This window comes from Saimiri boliviensis, chromosome 11, assembly GCF_048565385.1.
Source record: "Saimiri boliviensis isolate mSaiBol1 chromosome 11, mSaiBol1.pri, whole genome shotgun sequence".
NCBI classification, from domain to species: domain Eukaryota; kingdom Metazoa; phylum Chordata; class Mammalia; order Primates; family Cebidae; genus Saimiri; species Saimiri boliviensis.
Window position 1 is genome coordinate 45,738,332 of NC_133459.1, and position 11,740 is coordinate 45,750,071.

Below are 11,740 nucleotides of genomic sequence, written 5' to 3' on the forward strand. Positions count from 1 at the left end.
CAGGAAGGGGAGCATCTCACACAGGGGTCTGTTGGGGGGAAATGGGGGAGGGACAGCGGGGGGTGGGGAGTTGGGGAGAGAGAACATGGGGAGAAATGCCAGATACAGGTGAAGGGGAGGAAGGCAGCACATCACACTGCCATGTGTGTACCTATGCAACAATCTTGCATGTTCTTCACATGTACCCCAAAACCTAAAATGCAATTTAAAAAATAAAAATAATTTTAAAAAAAGAATGGCCATAGGGAGATCTATGTGCAGTAAGAAGCCATGGGGCAGTACAGTGAGGTTCCTCTGATGAAATTATGACCAGGTGGGCACAAGTTAGTGCTGAATATGACAAGAGACCCTGGCCTGCAACATCAGGGGAGGACATGAAGAAGGGATTCTTTGAGGGAGCAAGCGAAAACCTACCAAAGCGTAAACAACTTGAAGCCAATAGGCTGTCCCTTAAAAATGAGGGACCCTGGCCGGGCTCGGTGGCTCGTGTCTGTGATCTCAGCACTTTGGGAGGCTGAGGTGGGTGGATCACAAGGTCGGGAGATTGAGACCAGCCTGGCCAACATAGTGAAACCCCATCTCTACTAAAAATACAAAAAATTAGCCAGGCATGGTAGTGGGCTCCTATAATCCCAGCTACTCTGGAGGCTGAGGCAGGAGAATCGCTTGAACCAGGGAGGCGGGGGTTGCACTGAGCCAAGATAGCATCACTGCACCCCAAGCAAAACATAAAAAGAACACAAAGAAAAAAGAGTACTTAAATGAAGTTATGAAGATGTGACTGGATTCGTGGAATACCTAAGACAGATTCACAGATGGGTCACAATTATAGCAACAGACAGTGAGGAAGTAAGGAAAGAAACTGTAGTTGCTTTAAAGAAAGACAGTAGACCGGAAAGAAGAAGATTAAAAAGACAAGCAGCAAAGAAAAACGTGGTGATGTGTTTCCTTTGTAGAAAACCCGGTCCTGGAATTGCAGATTGTCCTGCCGCCCGTGACAGTCAAGATATGGACACTGGAATATGTGACAGGTGTGAGTCCACAGAGCACGAAATAAGCAAGGGAAAGGCTAAAGCAGACCCGGCTCTTGGCAAATGTCCTTTTGCAAAACATTTTGTTTGTGGAGAAATGGAGCACCTGTCTAGATCTTGTCCAGGTAATCCCAAAGGACTCTATGCTGGTGCAAACCTTGTGGCTCTCTGGGACATTTAAAGAAAGATTGCCCTGAAAGTCAAAATTCAGATCCAATGGTCACAGTTGGTCGCTGGGCAAAGGGAATGAGTGCAGACTATGAAGAAATTTTGGATGCACCTAAACTGCAAAAACCTAAAACAAAAATACCCAAAGTTGTTACTTGTTGGTAACAACTAGCACCATTATTAGTTACCACCTCATTGCTGCTTTCTAAAGCAACCGCACTTCACAGGTTAGAGTGGGGCTCCCTGATGGCCAGGATGACACTGTAGATATATCAGGATGATTCGGGTGTGGTCAAAAACAATTCACCTTATTCTGTCCATCAAATAGTACTTCTACTGCTGTTTGAGGAAAACTGAAGGGAAGAAGAAGATGATGAAATGGATTCTCTAAAAGAACATATTTTAAGAGACAGAACTTAGGCGTAACTAAGTGATTGTATACCTGATTGTAACAATCATCTTTTATAAAAGCAAAATTATGCATAAATGTGAAACACCCCTAACCAAAGGATACAAATGAATTTTTGGCTATATTGTTTTCTTGGCTCAAAGTATCAGTTTATTATTATAATAGAAATGTATAGGTTACTAGAAAGTCTGTATTTGAAAAATATGGAATAAAAATGCATTTTCTAAAAAAAAAAAAAAAAAAAGAATGTCCATGACATGAGGCTGTAACAGGCTGAGACAAGCAGCAGAGGGAGAGCTTTGGGACAAGGTGGGCCACCTCCCACCCTCTGGCCCCACATCTCTGGATCTGGGAATTCTCCTAGGTGAGCCTGTCTCAGGTTATCATCCCAAATAGAGACAGAAGCTGTTCCCATAAGGCCAACAGTCACAGAGGTGAGGGGCCTCCAGGTTCAGCCAGCCAGGCAAGGCATGCCTCCCCTCTCTCCCTCTCCTAGAGGACCCAGTTTTCTGATCCTCCTGCCCCGCCCCCACTCCCACCCCAGGACTGGGCGTTGGGCAGGGCAGGCATAGGCGAGGACTGGGCTCTCCTCCAGCTCTGCGGTGAGACTAGCCAAATCTTCCCCCAAGAGAAAGCTCAGCTCAGAGAGGACACCAGCTTTCCAAAGCTAACACAGCAAGTTGGCAGAGGACCCAGGACTCAGATCTGGGCTTCCTAATTCTCAACCCAAGATTTCTTCCTGACACTTCCTATGCCAAAGCCCAGCACGGAGGGGATATGGAAGGGAGACAGAGCTAGATCTGTGTGAACCCACTGTGATGCCTCCAGCAGAGGCAGAGGGTGAGTGGGGCTGTGCAAGGAAAAGCCCAGAGTCTCAGGGATAAGGGGGAGGAAGGGGTGCTTCAGGGGTGGGGACTTGCAGGAACAGCGCTACCTGGAGCAAGGGTAGAGGGGATGAGCTCCCCAGCCCAGGGGCCTCCGACAGCCTCTTCCTTCCCTACATACATGAAACTGATGAGCACTAGAGGCACGCAGCTCACATCAGGGTCTGCCCAGGGAAGGGTGCCCCCCCCGGGTGCCCCGGGGAAGGGCAGACCCTGATGTGAGCTGGGGTGCCCCTAGTGCTCATCAGCCTTACCTGGCTGCTCTGGTCGAAGAAAGGGTTTGGCCTGAGGGGACAAGAACCATCCCACTGGCAGCAATGGGCTCAGCTGTCCGAGTCCTCCCACATGTCATCAGACATTCCCATTCGAGGTAGCTTCACTCTCAAAACACCAGAAAAGACACCAAATCTCTCTTACCCTCACCCTAGACACAGACTCTCAGTACGTTTCCAGCCTGGGCCCCCTCGGTCCAGCTACCCTGTGGGCACAGGGGCTTCCTGAAAAATCTCCCAAAACCACTGTGACAGAGTCAGAAGGCAATTATCATGATTCAGAAAGCAAGACGGGGACTCACTGGAAGCCTGAGGGGCCACTGCTTGAGCCTCAGCCCCAGAAATACAAAAAGTCTTTATTTCACAGAAATAAGGGCCATTTCCACAGTTATGGGGAAGGACATGTGAGAGGACAGGAGGTGCTGAGCTGACTGTCCTCTTCAGAAGGCTCTCCTGAGCCGAATGGGAGACGCCAGACACAGCCCAGCCTCAGCCTAGACACGGTCTGAGCTCCAGCCTTGACTGGCTGTACTTCAAGGGAGGGTAGGGCTGGCGTGGGGTTGGAGGGAGTTGGCCCGCTATTGCAGATTCCACCAAGAGAAGGAGGGGGCGTAGGTGGTAGCACTGGGCATCCATCCCAGGTGCCTGGAAGTCTTGGGGTTGGGGCCACAGGCAAGGTTACATCGGGGTGCTTCGGACCTTGCCTTCCTCCTCGGGAACATTCTCGTAGGCAGTCTCATGCTCACTGGACCTGAAAGAAGAAGGCATGGGCCTGGTGGCTCATCACTCCTCCCATTCTATCCCCCTCCCTACCCCATCCTGCACTCGTGATGGTAATAGCTTCCATGATAAACACTTGACTCCCAGAAGGGGATTCTCCTGACCACAACTGGGCTTATGCACCCGAGACTGGAGGCCTCTCAGCATCCCCTCCCTACACCTATCTCCCTCCCACTGTGGGCTGCTCACCACTGGGTCCCTACTGAGCCCACCCCCGCCAAGCCCATCCTCCACCAAGCCCATCCCCACTGAACCCATCCCCCACTAAGCTCCATCCACCACTAAGCTCCAGCCCTCCACTAAGCTCCAGCCCTCTACTGAGCTCCATCCCCCACTGAGCTCCATCCCCCCCCACTGAGCTCTATCCCCCCCCTGAGCTCCATCCCCCACTGAGCTCCATCTCCCACCTAAGCTCCATCCCCAACTGAACACATCCCCCACTGAGTCCATCCCCTCCTGGAGCCCCTGCCCCACATAGAGGCTGCATTTCCCCCACAGAGCCCTACAATCCTCACAAAGCCCCATTGTCTCAGTAGCCTTTGCCCATGTGAGTCCCCATCCTCACCCACCACCTCCCCCTACAGCACCCGTCTTGAGGTTCTCTTCGGCCCTGGGAGCGCAGGGCGGGTAGCCCTGCACCGCACCGCACCTGAAGTTGGCCGCCGTCGAGGAGTACCTTCCATCCGTTCCCGCCAGGACTCCATCTGCCTTGTTTCCCACCATCAGGACCATGTGCGCAGGCTCCCTGGGGACGGAGCTCATCAGTGGTGCTCCTCAGGGGGGCCCCCCTCTTCCAAGTAGACAGTATTCTGGGTCCTCGTTCTCACAAGTCCAAAGAGCAGCTGTGTCCAGCAGGGCCTGTCAGCCACTGCTTCTGGTCCCACCCGTGGGGCCTCACACTTTCTCCCCACTCCATGGTGGGAGGCCAAATATTTGCAAAAGACTTATCCTGAGTCCAAGGCCTCTCTGTGTCCCAGCTGCCCTCAGCTCAGCCTCCAGCAGGCTCTGCAGGATACACTATCTGCCCCAAATTTCCCCAGATCGTGCCTTGAGCAGTGGACACAGACATGGTTGGTGGCCCTTCAGGCAGAGCTGGGTCTGGTGGAGAAAGCCCAGCTGAAGACCTTCCAACAAAAAGCCCCTCGTCTCTTACTCAAGTTTAAACCCCACCAGTGTGGGCTCTCCCTGAAGCCTCCCAGAAGCTGCTCCCATGAGGGTCACAGGGGCCCCAACACCCGCTCACTTCCTTAGACATCCCACAGGCACCCCAGACTTAATATGTCCCCAGTTAGACTCAGCAGCTGCCCCTACATCTGCTCGTCCTCCTGTGCTCTGGGCCCAGTGGGCGATCCCGGGTGAGAAACCCAGCCACCATCCCTGCCTTCCTCCCCTCTCGCCTGCTGCTGTCTCTGACCACCAACTCCCAGGGTGCCCACCTCCTAGCCAGTGCTCAGAACCCTCTCTTCTTTCCATCCTCTCTGCCACCTCTACGGTCCAGACCCCCTCCTGACCTCACGCTTGCCCCTCGCTGCTCTCTAGGTCTGCAGACTGGAGACTCCCCCACCGCTGCCGTGCATACGCCATGAGGCAGCCAGGGTCACTCTGCTAAGGCCGTAGCTCATCCTGAAACTGGCTTAAAAACTCTCACCAGAGGCAGGGCACAGTGGCTCATGCCTGTAATCCCAGCACTTTGGGAGGTAGGTGGATCATGAGGTCAGGAGTTTGAGATCAGCCTGACCAACGTGGTGAAACCCTGTCTCCATTAAAAATACAAAAATTAGCCGGGTATGGTGGCAGGCAGCTGTAATCTCAGCTACTCAGGAGGCTGAGGCAGGAGAATCACTTGAACCCAGGAGGTGGAGGTTGCAGTGAGCCTAGATTGTGCCACTACACTCCAGCCTGGGCAACAGAGTGAGACTCTGTCTTTAAAAACAAAAAACAACTTGTGACTGGATTCCTACTCACTAAGGTAAAGCCCAAAAGCCCGAAGTGCAGGTCATTGGTATGCAAGATCCTGGCTGGTCTGGGTCTGCCCCTCACCAGCCTCATCACGGGTGTCTCCATCCCCTTCTCCACTCACTGAGCCACTGGGGTTTCCTCCACAGCCTTGCATGGAGCTAGCACCCAAGCCACCCGGCCACCTTTGTGAGAGCTGGGGGAAAATGTCCCTGGGTACAGAGGCAGCCTTGCCTGAGGGTCCTGATCTGGTGAGTGCAGAGTGGGCTGGATTTCAGCTCACCCACTCTTCACCTGTGTGCGTCTGTATCCAGCAGCCCTGGTGCCCTGCCCCTAACTCAGGACCTGGTGTACCCTTCCCTCCACCGCAGCACGCTTGATGCTACTCTACCCTGATAGCTACTCCTCCTCATTCTTCAGGTTTCAGGATAAATGTGCAGTAGGGAAGCCTTCTCTGGCCACCTGACCCAGGTCGGGCCCTGCAGTGTCCTCTGCGCTCTCCCTCAGCGGCAGCTCTTGAACTCTGACAGGTCACTCCAGTCTGTGAGCTTGTGAGGGCAGGAGGCGTGTCTGTCCCACGGCCCCTCCCCCGCTGCACCGCAGCTGACCCTGCAGAAGGAGGAATCCCCCCTTCCAGAGGTTCTCACAGTGCCCATCACAGGCTGGGCTGCTATCCTGGCTCTACAGAAACACCAAGACTTCAAGAAGAGAGGCCGTTTTCCCAGAGCTCACAGGGAGTGGGCCCCAGAGCCGGAGGGGGTGCCACAGAGCCCAGGTCTGGAAGCCAGCAAGCTGGGGCTCTCATTCGGACCATCACCAGCCTACCCTGTGACCTTGAGCCTCAGTTTCCCTTCCACACAGGGGAGGATTGGACACAGGGTTTCTGAGGCCCTTTCTCGCCGCTGCTAGAGCAAGAGCAGTGGTCCTGGGCCCACCCTGCCCGCTCCGGGGCCCTCAGGCAGTACTCACGGCTCTTCCTGGCACCAGAAGTGGTTGATTGCAAAGGCGATTGCAACGAGGACCAGGAACACGGCCACTGCAATGAGGCCCTGCATCCAGGGCTGAAGCTTCCCCAGGCCTAAAACGGGGAAGGGGACTGTAGCAGACGGGGCCACAGTGGTGCCCGCAGTGGGGACTCACTTCCCAAGCACCCCACCTGTGCTGAAGGCCCTCAGCCAGCTGCCAGGACCAAGGAGACATTCTGGGGAGGCACACGGCCCCTCTGACCCGCTTTGACATCTTGAGCTCCACTTAGCTCAGGCAAAGGAAAGAGTTGGAGGAATAGCAGAGGCTCGGAGAGGAGGGAGTTGGAAGGAGAGAGGAGTCCAGGAGGGAACAGGCCTCAGAGTGCTGTATCTGACGTCTAGGCGGCCCAGAGACTTTTCTCCTCCAGGCAGGTCACAGGCCAGGGCCCCTCAGAAACCAGCTCGTAGGGAGACTCCCAGATAGCACAACGGAGTGGATCTATCCGCGGACCAACAGCCTGAGAGCCTGTGGGGCTGACAGCTTTCCAGAGTGAAGGCCCTGAGCAGATGTCCATCCATGGATTTATTTACCCTTTGACGGGTGATTCTCATTAATACACAGGTATTCGACATATACATATAACAAGAATATACCAAGTAGGCAGCTGTTACCCGCCTACCACTAAGTATAAACTAAAAGTATCTTCCACAAGGGAAGCATGGGGGCAGGTAAACTTAATGTTCCTCAACACCCCAGGGAGTGCCTGGGCCCCAGGGACCAAAGGGCAGCCCCCTGGACAGCTGGCCTAGGCCTTGCAGCTGGGCGTGGCTCCCAGAAAGCTGAGGAGGACCCAGAACTGACATGACTGGTCTGACGTCTGGAAGATCCTGTTCTGCAGCAAGAGGTTTCTCTGATGGTAGGAAGGGTATGTGAGTGGAGACAGCAGGCTACTCGGCTGGGGCATCTGGGGTGCCTGGGGTACCCAGAGAGAGGAGTGGACTGGGACATCTTTAGAGGCAGGACCGAGGGGTAAGCTCTTCTCTGGGTCTTGGGGGCCAGGAAAGAAGCCTCAAAACCTGAACCCTTTTTGTTCCCCCAGCTGGGTGCCCAGGGACTAGGGCCAGAGATTAGGTCAAGGCCCAACCATGCACCCTTCTCTGCTTTTTTTTATTTTTTAATAGAGACAGGGTCTTACTATGTTGCCCAGGCTGGTCTCACACTTCTCAGCTCAGGCAGTCCTTCTGCCTCAGCCTCCCAAAATGCTGGGATTACAGGCATGAGCCGCTGTACCCGGCCCTTCTCTGCTTTTTGACACTTGACACCAGCACAGACCATCAAGATTTCCCTGATGTCCCTGCCCTCAGGCCACTGCTGCCCCAAAGGACTTTCCTCTTCCCTGACATCACTGCACTCCATGAGCCTGAGGGAGCTCAGCCCTGCAGAGAAAAGACCCTTGTCGGGGAGAGGTCCCAGGACAAAACACAGGTCAGCAGGAGCCTTCAGAGGGGCCCCATCTCCAGGCCAGAATACTTGCATCCCTATATTTTAAGGGACCCAGACTGGGCATCAGAAACCTTACTCTGGCTCACTCCCACTCAGAAATCCTCCTTTGAGTCTACCAAAAGCCCTCCTGCTGCAGTGGAGATCCGACCTTTTCTCTGAGCCTGGCAGATACTGGGAAGAAGGAAGGAGGCTAGGAACTCTCTGGCCCATGGCAAGGTCAGACCTCACTTATCTCCAGGGGAAGTGGAAGACACAGTGTGGTTACCCTCAGTTCCACACCTGCCAAACAGCAGTGTTTGGGAGTCACTGTTTCCCTGGGGATTCAGACTGCTTCCTCAGGTCGGTGGTTGCTCAAGCTTGGAGAGTTAGGGCTTAGCCCTCAGAGGCCTCTCCCTGTTTCCTCCTAGACCCTGCAGCTGATTCCCTCCAGTCAACTCAGGGACCACAGGCCCTGCACCCCCTCCATGTGGGGTTAGCACATACAGCAAGAGGCAGCGCCTGGGGCAGGAGAAAGTTGGTCTGAGCCCTGTCCTTTCTTGCCCTGCTGTGTAACTCATGTGAGTTACTCAACCTCTCTGGTCTGCTGTTCCCCAGAGGGCTTCCAAGACCTGGAAGACAGAGTTGAAGCAGACACACATGAGAGCTCAAGGTAGGGTGGGAGGGGAGCTCTGGAAGCATCTTTGCCAGCCCCCTCTGGACCAAATCCCACCTGCAGAGTCCCCAGATTTTGGCTGCAGACGCAGCCTGAGAGTGTAGAATGAAAGCCGCAGCTTGTGTGTGTTGCTTCTCCAGGTGCAAAGCCCTCCCACACCCCTGACCTGGCAGCAGCCCCAGGAGGCGGGCAGGGTGGGGTCTATTGCTTTCATTTGGTGGGTGAGAAAGCTGAGTGTCAGAAAGGGGCAGTGATTTGCTCAAGGTCACACATCAATTCAGGCAGAGCAGGATGAAGAGCTCAGATATTTGGGGCAGTCATACTGGGCACTGTTCCCTACCCAAGTCCAAAAAGCCGAGACAATTAGGACTTGGGTTAAAGCCATGGACAAAGCCCTGGCAGAACTGCTCCTCCCCTGGAGCAAGCCCACCTTCGAGGGGTGCTTGGGCCCCACTCTCCCACTCCTTGTATCCCTGGCCGCCCGGTACTCAGGGCCCAGCCATCCCCGGGGCAATGCCTACTCTTGGGGCTTGGGCCTCAAATCCTGCTCCTCCCCCAGATCCTAGAACCAACATTTCCCTGCCGCTCCCACTTTTCACTGGTTGAAAACAAGTGGCAGGCAGAGACTTGGTTCAGACGTCTCTGCCTTGGGACGATCTTTCAGCTAGCGCAGTCCCTGATCCCCCTCCAAACTGTAAGTATCAAGTCCTGGGGAGAGAGGCCGGAACACTGCCCCATCCAGCCCTGGGTCTCCCGTGCCCAGCCCTCTCCTTCTGCGCTACCTTGCTGACAGCTGGCAGGTGGCACTGCCATGAGCAGGCCCAGAATGAGCAGGCTGAGGGCTGACATGGCTGCAGCAGCTCCGAGCCTTGCTTCCGGCCGCCGGTGTCTGGACTCCTGGAGCTGCTGTGGGGTCTGTTGGTGTCCGCCTGAAATCAACCTGGGCTCAGTCTGGTCCTGGAGGAGAGGAGCTAGGAAGGAGGAAGGCGAGGGTGGGAGGAGAAATGAAGACAGCTGGCAGAAAGAACCTGCCCTCCCTCCCGTGGTAATGAGCAGCCAAGCTGGGCCTCCCCCGGCCGGTGCCCAGCCCACTTGCACTGGCATTCGAGGTCATCTTCCCAGGACCAGCGAAGGAGGTGGGTATTAGGAACAAGCAGACGTGGGCGAGTCCCTGCCTCATCTCCACGCCCTGCGCTCCCTTTTCCTGGCAGTGGAGCCAGGCTCCAGGGAAAGGGGTGCCACACAGCCGCTCCTGCCTTGACGGAGCCCAGTGGGCGGGGCTTCTTGGAAGGCTGACAATGGGATTAAGAAATGTGCTGGCTGGTTCTGGAGCCTGGGGAAAACCCCAGAAGCCCAGAGAAGGCTCAAAGCTGCCAGACTCCCTGCAGAGCCTGGCCTGTTTCCTGTTCTCCCCCTCACCTGCCCCTGCCCCACCAAGCCAAACCCTGGGACTCCAATGCTGGGACACACCACAGCTTCAGTGCCTTCCGCCCCCGGCCCAGCCCAGTAGCTTCCTAAATCCACCCCCTCCTGCAGAGATCTCAGTAGAGGGCCCGAAGGTCCCAGTTCCCAGCTTTCATACCCCATGCCCAAGCCCCGACCCAGCCCAGCCGACCTAGGCCCAGTTCAGCTCTTCCTCCTGGCCCCAGATGTGGTCCCTGGAAACTAGGCAGGGCCTTCAAACAAGATCCCGGCTTGGTCAAAGGCTTCAACACCCAACTTCGGATCCATCTCCACCTATGGTAGAGGAGAGAGTAGGCAAACACAGCCTGTGGGGGGAAAAGGACGGACACCACAGGTGACGCCCCATCTGGGACCCGGAAGCCCTGGGCCCACCACCTTCATAGCCAAAAGCAGCATTGAGGAAGGCACACCCAGCCCCTGGAACAGGGGGACCCTGGAGCCAGAGCCCTCCAAAGAGCCAAAGTCTCCCCAGGACCACAGGGTGTCCACCTGGCCTCCAGCTCGGGAACTGAGAGTGGCCAGAGTTCCTGTGCAGGCCCCCGACCAAGGGTCATGCCGGTCTCCTTGCCCCACCCCCCACCCAGCGGTATGGGAAGCTGAGATGCTGACTCCCTAGAAAGGAGCCGGCCAACTAGAACAAAGTCTCATCAGAGATGGAAGGTCCTCAGGAGCCAGCGCCTGAGCAGAAGGCCCCTCCACAGCCTCTCTGCCCTGAAGCCAACAAACCCCTGTTCATCAGAGCTCCTGGGCAGCCCTTCCTATGGCAGGCCGATTCTGCCAGCGGGAGCACTTGGACATCATGCCTCAGGCCTGCTTCCTGTGTGTGGGAGGTGTGTGTGTATGTGTATGTGTGTGCATGTGTGTGTGTGTATGTGTATGGGTGTGTGTGTGTGTGTGTGTGTATGGGTCTGTGTGTATATGTGTATGTGTATGTATGTGTGTATGTGAATGTGTGTATGTGTGGGTGTGTATGTGTATATGTGTGTGTATGGGTGTGTATGGGTGTGGGTGTATGTGTATGGTTGTGTGTTTGGTATGTGTGTATATGTGTGTGTGTATGTGTGTGCGTGTATGTGTATGGGTGTTTGTGGGTGTGTGCATGTGTGTATATGGGTATGGGGGTGTGTGTGTGTGTATGGGGGGTGTGTATGGGGGTGTATGTGCATGTATGTGGGTATGGGTGTGTTCACATGCATATGCAGTCAAGCCCATTGTCATTCAAAGATGGGGTGTCTCTAGGTGATCTAGGGGAACTCTGCTTGAATGCTGCCTCCCATACCTGTATATCCTGTCCTCCCTCCCTGCCCCAGCTTAGTGCCCTCAGAATCTTCTAGCACAGACTGGAGTAAGCACTGTGCATGTTAATGAACAGCCAGAGAATCACTGACTGGAATGCAAGGAATGGGGCTGAATTTAACAAACATTGACTAGTGCCTTCTCCAAGAATTTTAAGGAGAGGAGTCACATGATCAGTTTTGCGTTTGAGAAAACACCTCTCCATGCAGTGTGGAGCTCCCCATCTCCAGGGAACTGAAACTGGGAACAGGAAGGAGGAGTTGAACGTTGATGGCTCCCCGACTCCCCGGCTCCCCAGCTCCCCAGCTGTATGGACACAGCCCCGATCCCCATGGTAACAAGGTGGGCTCCCTTGCTGG

At 55.1% G+C, this 11,740-nt stretch overlaps 1 protein-coding gene and 1 pseudogene across 2 annotated transcripts; one reads left to right on the forward strand and one right to left on the reverse strand.

The window, feature by feature from the left end:
• The first annotated feature begins 305 nt into the window (after nt 1-305).
• LOC101044326 (zinc finger CCHC domain-containing protein 9-like) lies at nt 306-1,433 on the forward strand (annotated as a pseudogene).
• A 1,629-nt stretch (nt 1,434-3,062) lies between these two features.
• Nucleotides 3,063-10,358, reverse strand: PDZK1IP1 (PDZK1 interacting protein 1). 2 transcript variants are annotated; one of them, XM_074380771.1, is made up of 5 exons: nt 10,237-10,358; nt 9,404-9,592; nt 6,470-6,578; nt 4,194-4,289; nt 3,063-3,515 (listed from the first exon to the last, which is right to left on the reverse strand). In XM_074380771.1, the coding sequence occupies exons 2-5, from the start codon at nt 9,468-9,470 to the stop codon at nt 3,443-3,445; spliced, it is 345 nt and encodes a 114-aa protein (XP_074236872.1). In that variant the 5' UTR covers nt 9,471-9,592; nt 10,237-10,358; the 3' UTR covers nt 3,063-3,442. The 2 variants fall into 2 exon arrangements, with proteins under 2 accessions (XP_074236872.1, XP_003921637.3); XM_003921588.4 differs by lacking the exon at nt 10,237-10,358 and having other exon boundaries at nt 9,404-10,141.
• Between the last annotated feature and the right edge of the window lie 1,382 nt (nt 10,359-11,740).